General features: G+C 42.7%; 1 protein-coding gene across 2 annotated transcripts; it reads right to left on the reverse strand.

Annotated features, from left to right (window-relative positions):
• Nucleotides 1-3027: 3027 nt before the first annotated feature.
• med30 (mediator complex subunit 30) lies at nucleotides 3028-23666 on the reverse strand. Of its 2 annotated transcripts, XM_076302098.1 has the most exons (6): nucleotides 23582-23608; nucleotides 22927-22996; nucleotides 22590-22806; nucleotides 20584-20742; nucleotides 15561-15668; nucleotides 3028-4144 (listed from the first exon to the last, which is right to left on the reverse strand). In XM_076302098.1, exons 3-6 carry the CDS (start codon nucleotides 22758-22760, stop codon nucleotides 4049-4051), a joined length of 534 nt encoding a protein of 177 aa, XP_076158213.1. In that variant the 5' UTR covers nucleotides 22761-22806; nucleotides 22927-22996; nucleotides 23582-23608; the 3' UTR covers nucleotides 3028-4048. The 2 variants fall into 2 exon arrangements, with proteins under 2 accessions (XP_076158213.1, XP_076158212.1); XM_076302097.1 differs by lacking the exon at nucleotides 22927-22996 and having other exon boundaries at nucleotides 23582-23666.

Raw genomic sequence — 23666 nt, forward strand, 5'->3', positions numbered from 1 at the left:
GTGCAGGTTTTTTTTTACGTTTTCCCATATGTGATTCATCAGAACATATTTTACACTTAAGTTTGCCTTAAAGCCACAGACATTTTCTTGAAGTTGTCAGTTAGGCCTAAGCCCTGGGGAATGTGTTTGTTTCTCTGAAGAAGTGATTGGTAAAACTGCTCAAGTCACAGCCTACTAAATTACTTAGTTTAAAGGTTTTTATTTTTTCTAAATAACTCGGTATGTTTTTTGGTAGCCTGCAACACTTCATTATGTACTGTGATTAGTCAATGAGCAGATGGCCATTCTATAGTCATAGACTGGCTTCAACAGCTGAAAAAACCATGTAACACCTTAATTTGTCTAATATAGCAAATCCTCCTCCTACAAAGCTTAAATATTTGGAATGCAGACCGCTTCAATCTGTTCATGGCACAAGCTGAAACCATCCAAGATCATTTTCTTAGGAATCAGGACTGAGTGTCCCCTACTAAAACACTGAATGTAGTCTTTTACCCGTCCTAAACTCTTCAACTTTCTACACACTACTTTCAGACAAAACCTGAATCTACATTTTGTTTTTCTTTTGTTGGGAATGGCACTATAGTGATCAGCACCTTCTAAGTTCTCATCTCTCATGTATTATCCCATGAAATAATTCAAGAAACGAATTAAAGAGCTAGCCAACCATGTGATCCAACAAGTACTTGAATGTCTGCTAACTTGAAGGAGTGCCATATATATATATGTATGTATATGTATGAGACCTTTTTAAATCTTGGAGGTGAATGGACTTAGTTGTGCCAGCTGTGAGCCAGACTTCCATTGTCACATTAGCAGTATCTTGTATCCTAATTGGGAACAACATGGGGAAAAAACTAAGAGCTAGCCATATCTAACTGTGTAGCCATCAAACCAGTGTGACCAGTGTGTGCATTGTAACACTACCGTTTTGGATTCTGGACAAAGACGTTTGTTTCATTGCCTGCAGAAGATCAAAAGATATGATGTTGGAAGTGTTCTTACTACTAGTTCTTACTGGTAACACTTGACCTGTTAGGTCCATGTTGAAACTGTGAGTAGGACAAAAAAAGGTTTACACTACATTGGTCGGATGTGTACTTTGATGTAGCTCACATTTACACTCAATGAAATGCAATGTTTGATTAAGATTAATGCTGACTTTATCAATTATTTTCACACAGGTTATTTCAGGCATAGGCTGAAACTGTTTGTGAGGAAAGCCTCTCTGATACAGCAAACTTATTTGGCCACCAAAGTTCAACTCCTTTAAATCAGTCAATATCAGACAGCTGATGCTAGAGCTTGTATGCCTGACTTTATTGGGAGTGTTGAGCTATTGGGTTTTCTATTGAAGACCCAGTGAAACCATAATCCTGATGAAAATAAATGGTAATCAGCGTAATATACTGACTCGCAACTGAAACTGAAGTTCAGTTGACTATCTAGTGCAAGTGTATCGAGCCTCTGCAATTGCGTTGGGCTGAAACTGTCTTGTGATGGAAATACCTGGCCACACAGTTTCATATGTAATCCAGAGTTTCATTGTACATATCCTGTGTATTTATTTTTCACAGTGCACCAAGAAAACCATCTGCAGTACCATGTGCATTCTGCATATCTTATGACAGGATGGCATCTGTAAAGTGTAAAAAAATATTTTGTTGAAAGATGTACATTTGTGTATTTGTCTATTTTTTAATACCAATGCTGGTGCCAATGCCGTTTTTTTTTTTTTTTTTTCTACGTCTGCCCATTTAATTAAACAAAAAAAAAGACGAGAAATTTCACAGTCCTTTGAGCTTAATGTCACTTTTCTTTTCTTTGTGCCCCAGTTCAGTGCTACCGTTGTGATGCGACAAAGCCATTCATATGTAACTGATGGTTTGAATGCTGCTGCTCTCAGACAAGATTCTTTTTTAAAAACCACCAAAGACACTTCTGTCTGCTTTAACGTTGGGTTTTCTGTTGAAGGGGAAAAACAAATATCATAATCTGGCTGAATGTTTTGCGTGGGTTGACTAGGTGCAACCCCTGTATAGAGCTCTCCACAGGCTCTTCAAAATACCCACTTTTAACTAAAAGAAACCCATCAAAAATATCTTTAACAGTCTACCATGACTCACAATTCTAGTTAGCAAGACATTTCCTCTCTGCAAGGAGCATATAGAGGTTTGATCTCGGACGCATTTCATCGTTTGAGCATGTGCCATCTCTTGATTGTGCCTTGTGACAGAATTAGGAATAGTGATGGTGCCTCAGCTGGGAGGCCTATAGATGAGAGCATAGCCCATATCAGTCGGTTTTACCTTGTCAAACACTGGAATCCCACTGCAGTCATAGGTGACCTCAAACATCAAATGTCACCTAGACTTTGGAGATTGTGCTGAAGATATCCCTGACCTGCATGACTTTGCATTTATTTATAAACATTCTCAGATTTTTGTTTTGTTTACTTGTTCCCTCCTGCACACCCTCTTCCCTGAACTACCCGGGAATTAACAAATTACTTTTTTATAGAGGTAATAAAAGAAATAGAAAAATGTCAATTTTGTATGAATGATTTATATATAAATGAAATAAAGTCATATTTGATGGTGTATGTTAAGGTGACAATGTGATATTTTTCTTTGCACTCATTCCATACCTAATTCAGTATTTGATTGTTGTTGGTTGCCCCCTTATAGGGATGATGCTTTAGACAAAGTAATCAAGGGGCCGTGACAAATTATTGGACTCTTGTCAAGTTTAACTAAAACAAGAATATGGAATTATGGAAAGTATATTGGCTTTCAAATTTTAGAAAAAACACTTCCATTACAACTCAATCCCTTAACAACACCTTAATTAGAGATCTGGACATCATGCTGTGCTGCAGTGGTTGCTTCAGTTCTTTGAGTCAATCCTGAATTTGATTGCTCACAGAACACACAGGTTTGATTTGTGTTACAGTCACAAATGTTCAAAGTTTGTTCAAATTTCAGTGCTGTTATCTTTGGCAAAAAAAGAAGAATCCGTCCAAACAACTCATTTTACAGTCTGTATTTATTTCACCAACAGTTTGCATAATACCACAAAGGCATCGAGAGGGTAGTCTTTTTAGCCACGCCGATTTGCTTAATGAGGAGCATGGACAGAACACAAGCCACGCTTGTTCAAATCTGCCCCTTCATTCATATCAAAGACATATCTGTTCCCCTAGACTGAAATATGGCGTGAGGGCCTTTGTGGGATGTTGAGGACTATTACAGACAGTTTCCCCTGGTGTAAGAGCTATCCTTAAGTGCCAGCCAAAGCTGAGTTTCCCCTTTAGAAAAGCTATTGTATTATGAGGTTCCCAAACAGATATAAATAATAGAGAGAAGCATTGCATTAAAATCATAGCAGGATTTAAGACATTTAAGAGGTTTAGACAGCTAGAAAATAGAAAACAGTAAATCCACTTGATGGCCTGCTACTGACTTGTGGCAATAAACAGGCACACACAACAAATAACACACACCATCCTTCTCTGTGATAAAAAATCTTGTTACTTCTTAGCTACAACTCCATTGTGTTGGTGATATTTAAAATGTAACAGATGCATAATTCACAATCTATTTTAACTCATTATTTTAAAGATATGAAATACCTCTACATTAAATAATAGTTTTTTTTAAATATACCACTACATAAATCACTCAGTTTCCAGGGATAAATAAATACAGGTTGCTTTCGTATCATACCAACTTTAACCCCAAGTGTCACCCTCATTTAACTATTCTGGTCTGTGTAAGCTCTCGTTATCCTTATCTTCTTTACAATCTCCACTTCTTCCCCCATTTTCCATTATTATCCTCTCTCTTCCACATGGTATAAGTCTAATCTCTACCGTGAGTTCGTTTCTTTGCATGGTTAGAACAAGGTAGTTTTAGCTCAATTAGATGAACCTTTTTTTCCCCTTTGAAAAATACAGCAGCTATCTTCAGAGTAAAAGAGAAAGGAAATGAGGAAGAAAGAGAGAGTGTGTGAGAGAGAGAGAGAGAGAGTGAGAGAGAGAGATGAGATTTTAGCTTCTCACAGCAAGCATCGAGTTGATCTCCCAGATGAGGTTCCTGAGTTGGTCCATTATCTGCTTGAGTTGCTGATTCTTCTGTCGGAGCTTCTGCAAATGAGAAAGGAAATCGGCATCAGATAGTGCTGCTTGGAGGCCACCACTAAATGTGTGGACTAGTGCTTTCCCTTAAGTGGTTAGAGCATGTCGGCTGTGCCCATGTCTACGTGAATCTGTCTCTTGACTCACGAAAGGTGTAATCAAAGTGTTCAGTATGCGCCAGCAGACGAGGGGAGCTTTTATTTCATGTTTTCTTTAAGGGATGGGGAAAAAAGAGAAAGTCCCAGCAATCCTGCTTTCGTTTTCCCTTTTTAGGGCTGTCAGTACTGAAGAGAACTGGGCCAGAAGGTGCCGTCACATGCCCCTACTCTTTGTTGATGAAGTTCTTAGATGTGCTGACAGTCGCCAATTAGCCCATCACCTATGATCTTGAGCAAACGGCTCTTAGAAGCCGCCCAACTTCTAAAAGGCAAATTAAATTTGGAGGCCATTTGGGATTGGATGCCGTCCAACTTTGTGTTCGATCCTAAATGTTTAAAATGTTAATATTTCAGTAGTGTTTTCTGTTACGCCTGCTGACATTTCAGTTCAGATGTCAACTGATGTGTGACTAAGTCTTTCGCTAATACGCAACACATTTATCAGAAGATACGCTTATAAAGTGTAGCCTAATAGTTCATGGCCATATCAGCACGTTTCACTCCCTTGCTTTGGGAAATCCATCAGTAGCTGGCTGGAAGCCTGCAATTCGGCCTTGAAATCAGCCCCCCCCCCCCCCGTGTGACGAGGCACTGTGCCACCATATTGAAAATCCATTCAAGCTCCATTCCTGACTCTGTCACATTCCTTTAAGCGTGACTAATTACGAGCCATTTTGCGGCACAGATAACAATTCCTACAATCAATTTCATGGTCCCCTTAATGCGTGCCTTTTAGCTGACCCCTTGGAGGCATCGGAACGTTTTGGGATTGTTCCGGCGCGTCTCTCCAGGGGGTTCACTCGCACACACACCTTAAAATAAATTATCTTTCCTGCTTTATCTTTCCTATTAAGGATGCAGAGGCAAACACAGCTGTGGGGTGAAGAGGAAGGTGGAGAAGTGGAGGAGAGTGTGGGAGGATGAATGATTGTAAGAGTTACTTAATCTCACTGAGGTTGCTAGTTTCACTTCTAAAAGTTTGATTAAAAAAATAAAATAGATGAGGATTTTTTTGTTACTAGCCATTTTGCCGACGCAGTCAATAACTCACTCACTTGAAGAGTAGCACAGCAAGAGTTAAGAAAGTGCTTTCTATTAGCAGTGTATTTGAAGAGGCAGGCATCTCGAAGTCACTTTCTGTTAGCAATGTATTTGAAGAGGCAGGCATATCGAAGTCACTTTCTGTTAGCAGTGCATTTGAAGAGGCAGGCATCTCGAAGTCACAGTGATTGTAGGGTGCAAACAGAGCCTGAACTTTAGCGTGGCCATTCGGCAAGCAAGATGAGAGTCCAGAGGGGTCTGCACGTCTGTGCAGCCAACCAATGGTCTTTGGCTTGACCTTTCAGAGCGCTTTGCCCTCCAATCCTGCCATCCCGGTTTTGCAACCACACATCTGCATGCAAGGCACCTCAGCTTTTGTTTTCATCCTGCTGGTGGCCCCAACGGATGTATTTTAAAGATGATTTTAAAGATTTTTAACTAATAACCTCAGATATGCAGAAATAATATACAACTATCCTGGGGGATTTTAATAATATCTAGGGTAATGTATATTCAATTGAACTAGTATAACGAATTTTACTTAATATATCTTCCTATTTTGCAACGGCTGAGTAGGAGAAGGGGTAAGGAAGGAAGTAATGCAATACTTGTCGGTTCCTTGGGATTTGAAAGCATGGTTGTCAGATTCCTCTTTCTCTGCTTGACTCACCAATTGAGTCAGATGGACATGTGATGAGGGCACTGTAGACTCTTCTCATTAGAAGGGTAAAGTGAGAGAGAGAACCGCAGAGAAAGAGAGAGTGTGAGTCTGAGATAGATTCAAAAAATAAAAACTTAAAAGATTAAAAGAGAAAGTAAGAAACAGAGCAAGAGAAAAGACAGGCAGAGAGCCATTTCAGTCACAGTTTTTTTTACCCCTGCCGTCTGGGTGAAAATGATGAGACATTTTACAGTTGTTTGGTAAAAACAACATTCCAACATGTGCACAGTCACCAGAGCCAGACATTCTTGTGTTAAGGATTTCAGAGTATTCTGGCACAAATCAAGTTTCCACGAATCAAGTTTTAACATTCAAGAGTCAAGCATCCTCAATCGACATGTACAAGCACAACCAATGCAGACAGGATCTTTCAACAGAAACAGACTTTGAACAAATTGCCTGAGTAATCAACATGGATATTTCCTCAAGACCTTAGCCAAAAAAAAAGAAGAAAGGAAAATGCTAACGAGCTTTGATAACTTCAATGGGGGACAGTTTGTCATGAACAAGGGAGACTCATCTCTTCTTCTACCTGCTCTTTTCTTCTCTGTGACTCAAACAAGGAAAAAAATACATCAAAAGAAAAGAGCAGTCCTCGATAATGTGGGCAGGGAGGAGCTTTTTTTGATCCACTGGCTTCCTATTAAAATTCTGGTTCTTTCAGCCCTGCCAAAAAAACGTCCGGTCTGGTCGAGTGACTGACAGAGCAGAACTAGAGATTTGCACTTCGGCTCTGTGAGCAAGACATCCCTGCTTGCCTCCAAAGGCTCGTTTTTAGAAGCTAAAGCAGCAGCGTGGCTTGTGGCCTGTGATGAGACATCCATCCGACACTGAAAACATCTGTCTGACAGTTACGATTCCCTGGCGGATGCCAAATGTCAAATCCTTGGTTTATTGCGCATTTCCTTAGGACCACGTAGCACTGGAAAATTGATTGACTGGTTATGTGGTATAGGTGTGCAGATGCTGTTTTTTTTGTAATCAATACAGCAGATTTGAAGTCAAACCATGCCCTTTTCCAATATGCAGCAGAAACATTCTATGAGATTGGAACTGACTGTCCAAAACAGGTGTGACTGTCAAAAAGGTTTTCGGGCTGTAAACTTTTAGCAGTAAAAGCAGTGCTTCACTTTGGATTTAGGCTCGGCTAATCCGCCCTGTCACTGCAACTCAAATCGCCTCTTTTCTTCCAGCGGATATGGCTCAGAATTACAAGTGTAAGCGTCTGCATGTGCAGCAAAAGGATTAGGCAGATGCAAAGACGGAGGGGTGTGTGTGTGTGTGTTAGGGTGTGTGTGTGTGTGTGTGTGTGTGTGGGGGGGGGGGGGGGTTGTGTGTGTGTGTGTGGGGGGGGGGTTCTTATAATACTGCTGTAGCGCCTCCTCGATCATCCGTCACTAGCTGTCACCACCACGACAGAATTTTCGGGTGGGCGGTGAAGAGACAGAGCGAGACGAGTTGGCTCGGCTTCGTCTCCGCCTGGTGGATTCTATCACTTGCGCCACCTCCCAGGCTTGGTCCATCACACGCTGGTAATTGGAGTCCTGCTGGGGTATGGAAGTGCATGGATGTGATAACACCGCATCCCCAACCCCAAAGTGGAGAGGCTTTCCTTTCTGTCTTTCCTCCTAGCGTAGTCTGTACATATCACAGGCTATGTTGGGAGTCCGTCTCAAAATAGAGCAGAATAGCGAGTTCTTGTGGAGCTGGTGACACTGTTGTGTAATAGGTGTTTGAGGTGTAAAGAGTGTACGTGGGTGGAAGGTGTGTTTCCCTACGTTGCTGATATTTTCACCTTTGTGGGAAACCAGAGGCTTCTTTCTGCTGAAAAAAGAAAGGCTCTTGAAAAACAAGAACAAAATGCTGAACCAAAATCTTTAAATTCACTGCGTCACCAGGTGGCTTTATGATGCTGGACATTGTATTGTTGCAGCAAATGCTGCGGTGTCAAAAATTCAGAATTGTGACTGATTTTTACATGTGTGACTGAGGATTTTCTGTTGCGCAACATATGAACTAGTGGACAAAAAATAAATGGCAACAATGAAAAATGGAAATGGGTTCACTTAGTCAATACTCTCACATTTTACTAGGTATGTAATCATACACTCAACTCACGATTCAATTCATGATTTAAGTTCACAATGCGATTTTCTCAATTGTTTTAGTTGAATAAGCTGCAGTCAGTGTTTCCCGCAAGAAATATGTTAGTTAAGGTGTCTGATCGGGGGTTGGGGCATATTGAGCTATGTAGCTTGTATTATAATATTTATTATTATTATATAAACTACTGATATAAAAAGAAAAAATACTGTATTTCTTATTATTTATTCATGAAAGCACACATTATGCTGATAGTATAACCTAGGTGTTGTTGTACACCCTGTGTGCACTGTTTGCTTACTGGCGGAGAGCGTACATTTTAACAGAATAGTGTTGTGTGTTTGGTAGTTGCACAAAGCTCTACAATGAAAAAACTATGAAGTTCGCAATTCATTTTTTTTTCTCAACCAGTTGTAATTTTCACGTGTTTATATATTTTTAGCCAATTCATGGTGCATCGTTACCATATAAACCATCACAGCCAGTAATACCATACGATGTCAAAGGTAAAGATAACATTGACAGAGTGATTGTAGCACAGCGTGTTTGAAAATGATAAAAGATCACTGTAGCAACAACAATAACAACACCACTAACTTTCACAGCAGCAGCCAAATAAACCCACCTCTGGAGATGAATGCTCTGAAGCTACATTCATCTCCATTTAATCTCAGAGCAAAAAGTAGTTGCCTAAGCAGAATGCGCTCATTGATCCTTGTTCAGGGCTGTTGCAGCGCTCATGTGAACTCCCTCCCCGTATAGCTTTCATCGGGATGAATGATATTGATCATTCTCGGTTAGCGTCTTTGTTACCATGTTTACAGTGATTGTATGTCAGCTATATGCTTTTCAAATCCATAACTCTCCCAAGAGCCCAGATGATTTCTGGGAAGGAAACCGAGTGTTAGGACAAATGAAGAGTTGCCTAGAGATTGAACTGAGTTCCTCATGGCTTCATGGCCAATTGGTGACTCATAGTTTCATGGTTTTGTCCATGAACAACACATGGGGCTGTATTTTGGGCACCAGCGCATGGCGTAAAACTTGTTATTCACCCGCGGAAAGTTCAATTTGGTATTTTGCACGTTTATTTTTTAAGCATTGCGCCCAGGGGTGTGGCAATTAACAACTTAGGGAGGGGCCTGGCGCGTTGTCTAAAAATCGCTATCATACACCACCTAAACCTGGTCAGCAGTCACTGGCGAGTTGTTCATATGCTATTTTAAGAACGCATGTCATCAATCATATTGGCAGGTGCACGCACCATCCTTCTATCATTCATGAACGCACACCAGCGCACGTCCATGCAAAGCAAATTACAAATTGCACGATTACAATGGGAAACATAATTAGAATAAAGATATTACGAAATACTGTACATCTCATAATGAGTAGTTATTCACCATCATTTGCAAAATGGTAATGACGGTTAAAAGTGATTAGGGGAGAGGCGAGAGACACGTATGGAGCACAGCTGAAGACGCACTGTCACGAGATACAAGCAACTCCTCTGCAGGATAAATGTTGTTTTATTCAGTCATTTGAGCAATATTAGGGTAAGTGTTGCTTTTTCCAGCCTATGTTTTCGGTGGTAACCCATTGTCAGTCAATAGTGAAAGTAACTGCATATAACTGTCTTGTCGTTGACTGACTCCTTGGTGAAGTTAGTTTCACTTTGCCAATGAGTTCAAATAATAGACGAGTGCAAATGCGTGAAGGCTATGCTAGGTTTTAGTAAAGCATGGTTTAAGAATGACTATTCCATACGGTCTCGCAAGCAGCCTCCTTAAAATGCGCCGTTGAATGCCAAAATACCGATGCATTTATTTGACATATCGCGCGTTGCGCCGTTAAAGGGAATGACAGATGTCATTCTCATTGGTTTAAAATGATGTTATGCCCCAAACACACCCATATGACTGATTAAAAAACCTAGGAACACCTTGTTGCGCCATGCGCTCCACGTTTGATAACGAAACCCCTCCCAATGTGAACTGGACATCCTACTAAATTTTAATAGACTTTTGACGAGTGACTTTAGAATGTCATGATAGGGACCATGATATATCTAATCCTAAATCTAAAGACTGAGGTTCACTAGGGAGAGCAGAATTGTCAACATACAAATATAGTCAAGTATAATAAAATGTTGCAGGATAAGACATGATCTTTATTGGAACTGGTACCTTTGACTGAAATTCATGAGTGTGTAACCTGCACGACAGGGTAATGGCCTATACTTGTGCAGGGACAGTCTATAGTCTAGGTTCAGTGGAGATTGGTGTAGGTTTTTACTAGACCAGATTCTAGTACTCACCCCAAAGACAACACACGCACTCGTGGATAAAGTTTATAATAAAAATATATAGTTTATTTCACAGGTCAAAGTCATTCAATTCAGTTTAAGTTATTTCAATATCAATATTAAAAGAGATGTATTATGTTATATCTGTTTACTATTCTATTATGCTATTTTATATTTTATTGTTCTATTCTAATATTCTATTTATTGTATTTATATATCCATGTACTACTTTATATTTTTGTTCTATTTAATATCTAAGTCTAATTGCATTTTCCTTTTTAAAATACTATTAATATATTATCCTAACCTTATACTATATTACCTAATGACTTGTCTTATATTTATTATCCAATATTATTATATACTATAAATTAAACACAATAAAACCCAACCGAAAACAAAATGTGAGTGCACTCAAGAAAATAATAAAGAAAAGAAAATAAATGAAAAGGGGAAATGGTTCAGTCCAACTTGTGCAAAGTGCAATGTCCAGATCCTACCACAATCACAAGGGTAAGGGGATGTGTAGCCTAACAGGCAGTCCAAAAGGAAGGGGCAAGTTGATGTAGATGGAGATGATGGTGAATCCAAATCCAGGACGATGAGGGAAATCCAGAAGGTATCCAAGAGTTCCAGGGCAAGGCAATGGGGTTTGTTCGGGGTACAACAAAAACCAGTCAGGATTCCAGTACCATGTACAAAATACAAGGGAAAAGTCTTCTTTCTTCTTTCTTTTCAAAAGGAAGTGATCATCAAAGCTTTGTGCGGGGGAAGAGGATCTTTATATTGTTTTCCAATGTTCGTGTCCATGTGTCCGTAGTTCCAAGTATCTATTATGATTTCGAAGTCGTCCGTATTTTAATTTTTCTAAATCTTTCTCTCCGTCTCTCATCAGACGTAGTGCTACTTCTTCATTTACCGGTTGACGGTTTTCTGTTGTTGTTTTTTAACATTTGTCTCGTGTTGTTATTTTTTAACATTTGTCTCGTGCACGCATGTAGGGGCTACCAGGGAATTATTGCGCATCATAATGGGAAGTGGCAATTCATTGGGTTACAAGTGCAAAAGAAATCATGGAAATTGCTCAGCTGGAACATGGGCCTTCACTGATTTTATAACCTATGACACAACATGTCTTGCCGGAAGAAGAATGAAAACACCCCAAGCTTTCAACAGAAGTTACTTTCTCTTAACATCTTCTCCCATCTATCTTTTTGTAACTTTTAAAAAAGGGATATACCCAAGTTCAGAAGTTCACGAAATCTTCAAAGCGACGTTTAGGATTTCAACTAGGACAAGGTAAGATCAAACAGACATGTCCCGAAGGGAAGAAACAAAGCACTCCTCGATTGATGGAAAGAGATTCATGACATCTGCTGAACATCAGGCCATTTTATTCCCCCTGCAGCAGCAATCTGATTTATACCATGGAGCAAGGTCAACAAGCTCTGAGGGTCAGGGTAAGAGAGCAAAAGTCAAGTACAGGAGAATGAGGGAAGAACCAGAATAGCAATTTTCATGATACTGAGACGACAGCTTAAGGTAGATGGATGAGCTAATCAATGAAATCAATACCTTTCCACTCGTCTTTGTGATAAAACAGCTGCATTGACTTCTGAAGAGACTGACACTCGTGACAGACGGCCAAGGAAAAACAGTCAATTCTGTTACATTTCATTTGCAGCAATACAGCTGAATTTCATACGCCGTCACTTCCATTTAGAGGCAGGCTCTGAACGCGAAGCACTCAAGATCTTCTGTTCAAGAATCCACGTTTTGACTCCCAGTCAAATCGTCACAAATACTGAGATGAATCTCAAATTGGTAGGTGCGCAGGTGGTAATAGTGGAGAGCAAAAACGTGGGTGAGGTTGGGAGGTAGACCATGGGACAGGTTGAGTGGTGCTGGAGGAAACAGTGAAGAGGGAGAAAGACAGGTAGTGACAGAAAATAAGAGATGGAGGAGAGGTAGGAGGGAGAGAGAGTCCTTTCATCTTTGTCTTGGCTGTCAGGACTTTACAGCATCTAGGTCCGATCATCAGTTCAATGGCAGCATGCAAATAATCATGCTGAAGATGACTTACAAAAAAAGCAAGGTTTGGGATGTCTTAGAAGATGAAAGGCTGAGTAATTTGTCTTTAAAGTCTCAAACAAGCCAGCGATGTTTTTCACTCTGTTCCTGCCCCGAGGACCCCACAGAGCTGTAGGGGTTGCCAAACGAGCCAGCGGAGTTCTTGTTTTGATCGCACTTCAGACCCAGAAGCTCCACCAACCTTGCCTGCTGGTGCGCTATACACTCACCCTGCCGCTGTCTCAGATCACACAGACCCTACATCTCTCGAATTCTCTCTCTCTCTCTCTCTGTCTTTCTGCTGATCATTAACAGGTGGAAACATCACCGCTGGTCCAATGATGGTGTTGTTTCCTACCCTAACGCGACTTGAGCTCCTGACTAGGCAATTAAATAGTCTTTTAGCCTCGTCTTCCCTGCCATTAGCTGACCCTGGAGAGAGTGGGCGTCTGCATAAACCCGGAACACAGCACAACAATGAAAACATGGTTTGAAATTAACTCCACTCTGGACGCTACTTGGCCAAGAAGTGTGTTCTCGATCTGGAAATTGCTCCCTAGATGAACCAACAACAACACCCCCCCCCCCCCACTCCAACCTCTAAACATGCCATGTTCTTTCGCCTCTGACCCTCTGTGTTCCAATTAAAGGGTTATGTTGAGCAAAACACTCTAATAGGCTACATGGGCTAATGACGCAAGAGACCAACACACAGCTTGTTCTTGTGTATAGCCTATATATGTTTATGTGTAAAGGATGCAATGAAATGTCTGGCTGGGTATGTGAATAATGGCACATGTCTATGTATTTATAAGATGCGGTGCACAAAACTGCATGTGTGTGTTTGTGTGTGTGTTTGGGGGGGTGGGGGGGGTTGTGTGTTCTCTCCCCGCTCATCCCCACTCTCAGAGTCTCATTACCGCGGCACGGTCAGCTTGTTTATTTACCACGGCGCGCCGGGGCTGGCACAGAGCCCGCCGGCCCAGACCTCAGGGTCCTTCGCACCTCAGATAAGGGCCAAGCCGCAACACTAGCTGGCTGGCAAAATTCATTATGCATGCATCCACAATTCTGGAGAGGCTCAATTTTGAAATTACCATTAACATTCTTTTTTCTCCCCGTTTTCTCTCTCATTGGAATGAAGAGGACAGATGTGGTAATTAACAGGGTATTAATAAATAGCGAGCAGGGCGGGAGAGGAGGTATTGGTGGTTGTGGAAGGGGGTGGAGTGAGGTGGGGTGGGGACAGGGATGGAGCGAACAAGTAGCGAGACAGCGAGGGAGGGAGTGAGGAGGAGAGAGAGAGAGAGAGAGAGACGAGAGCTGTGGAGAATTAATAACAGCCAAGATCTCTCCAAGGCCTTCTTAATGGGCTGTGACAGGAATTTATTCACACTTAGGCTGGTATTAAATCAAAGAGCAGGCCTAGTGGTGACAGCGGCCTACTGAGGATGCACTGCGGATGGCCTCTCACATCTGATTGGGGGATCCTTGGGGACGGTCCATCTCAGAGAAAGAGACGAGATGGAGGAGCAAAAAAGACAGCGAGAGAGATAGATGAAGCGAGGGAGCACAGAAAAGATTGCATACTGTAGCTCTTGTCCTTGGAAAATTAGATAATAAACCTCAAGCAGGGACTGAAGACCAAACTATCACATTCTTCTGGAATGACTTTGCTGACATCAGCCTGATGTGTTCAAATACCTTTTCTGTGTCACTCTCGAACAGAGGAGGCATTGTTCTGACTGGAGAAGGTCACATTCAGGCCTAAGGGTTTTCACTAGTGGCTTGATTACCAAGTAGCATTTCACTGCAATCACGGAATTAGGGAGGCAATGGCAGTCCTCATGGAAACAATTAGGTGACCTGATAGATTGTGTAGAAGGTCTTCAGAGCGAAAAGAAAGACTCCTTTTAACCAAGACACTGTGGTCTTTGCAGCAGCAAAATCACTTAAGAGCAAAAACAGAGAGTGAATTATTCCAAATAATGGCATTACTGCCGAATGTGCCATGGTTTGAACCAACACAAAAGCAGTCTGGTGTGTGTCCTGATTCTCCCCAGACGCAAGGCCAAAAAACGAAAACAAACACCTCCCTCATCCCAACCATTTCCATCGTGTCCACCACGGCCCTTCCTCTCATTCAGCACAACTCTCTTCCAGCTCGCCCTCAGAGCAGATGATTTGCTCAGGTCTGCCTGACGAGAGGTGTGCACTGTGCAGTCAGTGCCGCTGCTTCTGTTGCTGCTGTTGATGCTGCCGGTGCGGACAGATGCAGAGAAGCTGCCGGAACATCTGTTCAGCGCATTCCACATGCGTGGCTGCGCGCCTGCCGGGCTAACTGGATTTGATTCCCCGAACATATTGGCCTTCACTCGAGCAGTCGGGAGCAGCTGGACAGCCCGGACAGCCAGCCCAGCGGAACTGAAGAGACATCAGCATGGCATGACTGTGTGGGTGTGTGTGTGTGTGTGTGTGTGTGTGTGTGTGTGTGAGAGAGAGAGAAAGATTGTGTCAGCTGTGTGCGTGTAAGGTAGAGGCAGTAAGAGACAAGAGGATGAAGATTGCAGGCAAAAAACGCGCGCATGTGTGTGTGTGTGTGTGTGTGTGTGTGTGTGTGTGTGTGTGTGTGTGTGTGAGAGAGATTGTGTCAGCTGGGTGCGTGTGAATTAGAGACATTGAGAGACAGAAGGATGCAGATCACAAGCAGAGACTGTGTGTGTGTGTGTGTGTGTGTGTGTGTGTGGGTGAGTGAGAGAGAGAGAGAGAGAGAAAAACATAAGGAAAGGAATCAAAAGAGAGAGAAGATGACAAAGAAGAGAATGGAGAAATAGAGAAAGCATACCAGGAACAGTTTAACAAAGTTGTTAAACTACAGGACTATGTGACTTAAAAAGTAGCCTTACTCTATTCCAATAATGTACCACAATCCCGACTCCCTGTAGCTGATCAGAACAGCCACAGCAGGCCTCCACATCCCAGGTTAACACACAGAGCACCACTCCACAGAGGTCAGAGCGCACTCACCTTGTTGACCTCCAGGACCTCCCTCCTCTCCTCGCTGGCCGCACGCGTCTGATTGGCTGATCGCTCATCAAGCTTGGAGCTGTCATCCTCCATGTATGGAATGAGTTGCTGTGGAAAGGAAAGGGGGAGGGCGGAGTGAGACTTCATCTGCAGGCTGACACATATCAGGGCTGAGGTAGGAGAGAGAGTGTGTGTGTGTGTGTGTCTGTGTGTGTCTGTGTGTGTCTGTGTGTGTTTGTGCAGTAGTGGTGGTGGCTAGAGATATCGCCTGGCCATTCATCAGCCTCCTACCTACAGTATAAAGGAAACGACCTTATTATGAGCACCGGTCATGGTGGCTCAAAATGGAGGAGGAAAGAGGGTAGGGCCGAGGAATAATTTATCCCTGATGACACAGTTAAATTCAACCACAAAGGGCTTTCTTTCCCAACACTGTCAAATCGCCTCGGTGGGGACTCAGACTCAGTTTGACTTTGACATGACACAACTGACGATATGACACGCGAGGATGTTGCCATCTTCCCTTTGCATTGATGTTAATGGGAACACATTATTATTCAGGGAGGTAGAGTGGGAGAGAGAGAGGGAGAGAGAGAGAGAGAAATCTGAAGGTGTTGTTTTGCACCATTTCCTGATATGCTGTTTGGGCGGAAAAGCAGTAGTTTGATGTATTTGTCTGGACTCACTCCAGCCCCTTTCTCCATCCCTCATACACACAATCTCAAGCACACACACACACACACACACACACACACACACACACACACACACACACACACACACACACACACACACACACACACACACACACACACACACACACACACACACACACACACACACACACACACACACACACACACACACACACACACACACACACACACACACGTAAGAATTGTACTGACACACTGACACCTGCTGGTGTAATGAGAGGAGGGTGAGGAAAGACCGTCGCTGCACAGTCCTGAAGTTGGTCACTCTAGATCGGTGGTCCCCAAACTTTTTCTTCCGAGGGCCAGCTTACTATGCCTGGCTCTAAGAGAGGGCCAGAGACTCAGAGTATATCCGTAACTAAATAGCTTAGTGCTGTGAACAACAACAGTCTACCTTAGTTGAATATTCCATTACATTTAATCATAGGCTACTGCAATTTAATACCATTGTTAGCTGTGTTTATATTGCAATCATGCCATATCAGTGTAAAATGTAGGTCAAATGAAATAATACTAAAAAAGACTTTAGCATTCCCAAAAGTATTAGCAGGGAGTCCCAAAAGTATATTTTATTTAAAATGTGTGAACTCTGAACTCTGTGTCTCAAGTTGTGAACAAGCAATATCCTACAAATAATTTAAAGTTCTCAAACTATGAGAGTTTTATGAAGTGCTGGCAAAAACAGCACTTCATGTTCGAATGACCACCATTCGAACTTTCACTCACCTGATGAGAACTTTGTGAATTGTAATTTTGGAAGAAAATTTGAACGAGTGAATAAATAATTATAGTTTATAGAAATAATTATTAGTTTAGAATACTTTGAGCACTGATGCAGTCAGCATAGGCCTCTTACATTGTTTGTAGGTAAGCCTACATCTTATTCCGTTTTCGATGGTAAATGTGAAACAGCGCCAAAACCACCAGTGGACAAAAAGAGTATTACACGTGTACTGTTAAGACTCGCCATAGAGAATGAATGGGGGAAATTACGGAGGTTATAGTTTGACGATGTCGTACTATCGTGTGGGCCAGATGCTATATAACACAGACATGTTTTGGGGGGCCACCCAAAATGAGGTGGCGGGCCGTAGTTTGGGGACCACTGCTCTGGATGATGAGGATGTGTCATAATACACAAAACCATCCATCATCCAAAGATGTTCTCCAGATGTCCATCAAATGAAACATTTTTGTTGCGCTTACAAAATAAAAACGGGCTGGGTGGGTGGTGCGGGAGCCAAGTTTGTTTGAAGTTACTGCATCATCTCGCAACACGCCAACTGGGAGCTCTGGGTGCACTTGAAGCCCGGCTTGGCAAAGTTCCGTCGCCGTGCGTCAGGGCTCCGAAAAGCAATCCAGGAAGTTGACTCATGCGCTTGACTGGACTGACGGCAAAGCCACGGGCAGGGGCAAGTAGCCTCGCCGACCAATGCCAACTGGGCATATATAATCCGCCAGCAACATTCATTTCACTCAGCCTTACAATAATCTGCCAGTGTGCGCTCCGCAAAGCTATGACTCACCCCCTGGCAAACAGGCAACACTCTGAATAACGAGCGAGTTTGAGAGAAGAAAATACATAAAGAATACAAGTCAATAAAATATATGGCTATATGCGAGATGGTTATAAAAGCGCTGCTGCTGAAGCTTATTGGGTGGCGGCTTTATGAAGCCTCGCAGCTTCAGTGGAAGCTCTGTGGCCAAGGGGAGGGCGAAGGTAGAAGGCCGCTCTTTGCAGCAGACGCGGGGGGGGGGGGGGGGGGCATGATGCTGAGGGAGAGATGCGGTTTCCTGTCGGCCTGACAAAGATGAATATGCCACAGAGACAGCAGGCAGGGGAGAAAGAGAGAGATTGAGAGAGATTGAGAGAGAGAGAGAGAGCACAACAGTGGGGGAGAGAGAGAGAAAGGCAGACAGAGAGAGTGAGAAAGAGAAGGGGGGATGGCAAGAGAGAGCAAACCAAGAGCAATTGAAATGAACTGAAATGAAATGACATGGCCGCATGCAGCGCAGGAAATTCCAGCTTGCTGAGGAGGCCCCGGCGCGCTCAGCCTTCCCCGCTCGGAAAAAGCGCTGACGTCGGCACCGCTCCGCCAGCTGTTCCCCCTCTCTCCCGACTGCCGCCTTAATTAGCCAGCCGTAAGCCAGCGCTGACAGAATCAATTATTCCATCTCCAGTGCGCGAGAGACGGAGAGAGAGAGAGAGAGAGAGAGAGAGAGAGAGAGAGAGAGAGAGAGAGAGAGAGAGAGAGCACACCTGAATGTCAGACGGCAGCAGGAAGCCAATGTAAACATCAGCAGCAGCAGCCCCACCATCTCTGGATTTATGCACGAATAGGACAGAAAATGTAAAGGAGTTCCACAAACTCTGCCAAAGCAGCAGCAACAATGAAGTGCAGTGAAACTGGAAGGTTCCATAACTAGCACCAGCATTTGGCAGTTTTCCTCCCATATAGCTTTTGTTTGGTGAATAAAAAAATAGATCTGGAGGTGGAGATGAAATGTGTAACACAATGGAAATGGATATACATACACTGAGAATTATTCCTAGTCATCACATGGTAAAACCTGTGCAGTAGTGTCACCCCATAGAGATACCTCACGCATTACTGATTTATACAACAGCTGTGCCACATGCACCTGTGTCTCCCCAGACTGACACCATTAAGGCTCCTTTCTGCAGGTGCCTAAAAGCAGCATTAGGGATGTGTGTAGTCAAAAAAACAAGCAATCCAACTACTGAAAAGGCATGAGAGCAAAAACCTTACAAACACCAACAGTTGCCACTAGTAAAGACTTGCTAAACTACAATGCAATGTAGCTGTCCATGTTTGGGTCTGACCCGGACTACAGAATTTACAATTTATCGACTTGACAATTAGTTGGACCAGCATCCGTATTCCCAGTGAACATCTCCTGCTGTTCACCCACCAAGCATCTCAGAGTGTTCACAGCTAAGTAAGGCAACCAGCGTTCTCTCTTTCTACATATGTCATTTTCTACTACAAACAGTAGAGTGAAGCCTCCTTCTAGACTTGAGTTTCCTGGAAGGATCATTGAGCAACTACCACAGTAACTAAGGAAGAGAATATTCAAAATGACAGTCTGTAATTTAAAGACACTAACTATTCAACGCTTTTAGAAAATACACCCAGCCCAGACCAATTTAAAGAAGGGGCACAGCATGAGCAGCAGGTTGCCCGTTTTGTTTGTGATTTCCGAGCTCCGGTCATTACGGAACGTTCTCCTCATGGGGCTGGTGGCTCACACGTTCGTTCTGCTCAGTAATTAGAGGAGCCAGAGACAGCATGTGAGCAATGGTACAGGTCACCTGGGTGCCGAGTGCTTTCATCAGACAACCTACATGACTGGGGAACTGGTGTCAGTAAATTGGGAGGAAAAACTGGGAGCGGTGAAATGCGCCGGGCAATTAAATTGTGCACTTCATCATCTGTGATGGAGATTCCCGCAACGCGGTCCTGACAAGCAGACAGTCGTGTATCTGGCGGGGATGAGATGGGGGAAGATGGGAAGGGGAGAGGGGTGAAAAAACAGGATTTTTCAGCCAGCTTCTTCTCACCACCGTCTCCCAGTGGAAATAACCTACATACATGAAACCAAACAACATTCTCATTATCCTCTTCCCTCACACACTTACTGGATAACACACACACAAATACTCGCACAGCCACCCCTTCGCACGTACACACTCTCTCACTTTTACACCCTCTCACTCGCTCGCGCTCTCTCACACTCTCACACACACACACACACACACACACACACACACACACACACACACACACACACACACACACAGCTGGATACTGTTTTCCGTCTGCCTCAGCAGCAGGATGCTGTTACCATGTTATCTGTATTCATAGGAGCGCAGCACAACTTTCACATTGTGAACTCCACTCTATTTCTCGGTTTCACCATAATCCAGCTAATTGAGCATTATACAGATTATGTCAAAATGTGTTTGTGACCCAGCTTTTACCTTTGCTATGTTAGTTCCATTTTCATTTTGTGTTTTATTTGACTATGCACAAAAAAAACCCAAAGAGATAGCACTCTTACTGCCAGGCTTTCTACTTTGAGGATTATCCTTAGTGAGACTTCTTGCTGACATGTGCGCAAAACAAACAGGAGGACAGAAACCATGGAAATAAACTTTCAAAGAAAAACCTAGAGTATCTATGTGCTGATAAGGTTCTAGCTGTAACACTCCAACCACAAATTAGCACACACAGGCATGCATGCAGGCCGGCAGGCAGGCACACTCCAACACAACCATTGCTCACCTCTGGGGGTACAGGTTCCAGGCCAGCACAGTTCTCGATGCACTTGTCGTAGACCAGCCGCAGCTTGCGGAAGAGTACGGAGAGCATGCGCAGGTGCTCCTGCAGCTTGCCCAGTCGGTCCTGGTGCGTGGTGGGGTGGTATGTCACCCCATTCGGCAGCTTAGGGCAAAGAGAGAGAAGACGCAACCTTTCATGTACACTGAATGGAATTGAACTCCTTCTCCTGGAGACATCATCCTTAATGCAGAGTACGATTTACCCCAGCGGCTGTGTGTGTGAATTTGTACATTTACATTTCCGGTCAGAAATGCCCAAACCAGTAACTTAGGGTCCGTGCTTGTTTGGTGCCTCAAGCTTTTATAAAAGACCCTAACGCTGCCAAAAACATTGATGCCAGGTAGGTATCATTTGAGCATGAATTGATTTTTGATTGATAAGACAAATTTGAACATGAAATTGAACTGTATTCAATGTATTATCAATACCTGTAGTTTCATTGCTTCTAGGCATAATTCTAATTGCAGATGGCTTGCCATACCTTTAAATGTTAAAACAGCTTGCCATGGCCCTGCCAAGTTATATACTGGTCATGGACGTCAGCAATTGCAGCCTAATTAAAACATATTCCATACTCCTGTGTTGGGAATGTTTTGATTCACAGTGCTAGTAGGCCTTTTAACTGCAACTATGCTCTAACATTAGGCTACCACCTCATCTTAGAGCAGCTTAATTATCAATAACATGCAGTGGTGGTTCCGTAGCCTCTTTGACAGCTCCAGAATATCAAAGTAGAGGTATGTTTGTAACCTGCATATTAATATTTTTACAAGAAAACTTTTAGCATGATCTTCAAATTCATTGTGATGCTGTATGGGCCTCATGCGAATGAAAGATGAATGTCATAATGTCACTATGTAGCCTAGTGCAGAAGTTTTCCAAAAAGTTTTCACATTACAACTTTGCTGATAAAAGTCAGTTAGTGCATTTGCAAGCTTTGTATGTAAACTAGGCTGTTGATGTTGTTTCATAGCCTTTTGCTTGTGCATAGTTATTGCTAGATTTTGACTAGAGCTTGTGCTTTTAAAGTAGACTACATGGCATGGGCTCACACAAGCCTTCAAACACAGTCTACTAGCCTATGTGTAATACCCCTCTGCTTTAAGCAAATTCATCTTGAAGTGTTTATGTTAGCTAACTGTATAGGATGTGGTGCTATTAGATCAATACCTTTGAGATGGCGCATGATGTGCAGTGATGCCTCATATTTAAAAAGAAAATGCCAGAGATTGAAGTGGCACCGTTATTCGATGTTGTTACTATCATTTGCGTCAGCACCGATGCCATAGTTTTGGTGCCCAACCCTATTCCTGACTACAGATGTTTATGTTTATGGTATTTATCAGATACTTTTCACCCAAGCGACTTACAATGACATTAACAGTTTATAGTGAAATCAAATATCCTAAAAACACCAATATTATCAACAGATCAACAGCAACCATAAACATTTTTAAACTGCGACTCTATACGGAAAAATGAATTCGCCCTAGTAAGAAACAAGGTAAACAGATCAGTCTTAAGATGATGGCTGGATGAATTCTGGCTGCAACAGGAAGCCAATGAAGAGTAACCAACCGAGGAGTTTCATGTGTCTTTTTTGGCTGATTAAAGACTAGACGTGCCGCTGCATTCTGAATCATGCAATGGTCTCACTATGCAAGCAGGTAGGTCAGCTAACAATGCATTGCAACCCAGTTTGGTCAGAACTATGGCCTGCACAAGAATATTTGCAACAACTGCAACAGATCAACTCTAACAGGTCTCATGCTGTGATGTTCAGTATAATCAAAAATCCATAGCTTTTGTAAGAAAATTAGCCCTCTCAGTTCCTAAAGCGCAAAATACATTGAGGAGTCTTGACTTGTGGTAACTGTGGTAGGCTGTGACATTTCCACAGACTTGGTAATCTAATTTGGCTCTTGATAGCCATGATGGGGTGGGGTCACCTGCATGTTTCTCAGCAGCTGAAAAATCTCCATGGTCCTTAAAACGATGTCCTGCACCGTCTCCTGACCGATGCGACAGAGGGAGGCTGTGTTAACATCTCGGGCAGCCTGCGCCTGTTGCCCGGGGAACTGAGATGTCATGCCGCCGGCGGCAAGAGGAGGCGTTGTCATGGAGACAGGGAAACTGGATTACTGGCGGATGCACACTGTCGCATGCCTATATAAAAACGATAAGGTAAAGAAAGAGACGCGTCATGTGAATGATCGGTCTTGACAGAGCGAATTTTATTGATACCGATTAGTTATTTAAGCCTACTTATCAGTTTGTATAACCCACCAGGTCTACTCGGACTGACAGAGTGCAGCCAAGACATCACAGTCAGCATCAACATCCACGCTGGCAACTCCTAGCATGTAACTTACGTTAGCAGAGCTGAGTCTTGAGTTGAATTACTGTACCGTACAGTCCATATGCCAATGCCAATACCAACATTAGGGGTGTAAGCTCAAAACTTGAGTTGGCGTTAGTGAACGTTAGCTGCAACTCGTAAACTTAATTCAAGTTAACGTAATCTAACAGTGTTGACAATACCATGAGTCTAACAATGTTTACAATACCAGACTAACGTGAAGTTAACAAACATCAGCTAATGCTACACATGGTCACGTTGATATAGGTCACGTTGACAGTTTATAGAGTAAATTGGGCTATGAACTTTACTTGACTGCATCTAATGGTAACGGCTTGGATAATTATCGTGCCAACTGGCTTGATCACTTAAATTAATTCGTTACTGTCTGTCAACCACGTAACAAACTGTCTAGCTAGCTATGTTATCCTTGCTGGCTAGTTAACGGTATTATGTTGTCTGCACATTTGCAGAGATGACGGTTCCTATAGTTTGGATTCATTCACATAAGCCTGTCACCAGGATATCTTTTAAAACTACAACCATTCATATCCAGTAAGAGTGCAACGGAGATTAGCCAACCTTTGAAGATTTTCCCTCTCAGTTCTGTTTCATTTGTTAAAATGACATTCTTTTGCTTCTAACGTGTTCAGCTGTCTCAAGGAAA

The sequence above is a fragment of the Alosa pseudoharengus genome, unplaced genomic scaffold (genome assembly GCF_046254945.1).
Source record: "Alosa pseudoharengus isolate Yale_2024_CS ecotype anadromous, Long Island Sound unplaced genomic scaffold, YU_APseudo_1.1 YU_APseudo_1.1_scf_23, whole genome shotgun sequence".
NCBI classification, from domain to species: Eukaryota; Metazoa; Chordata; class Actinopteri; order Clupeiformes; family Clupeidae; genus Alosa; species Alosa pseudoharengus.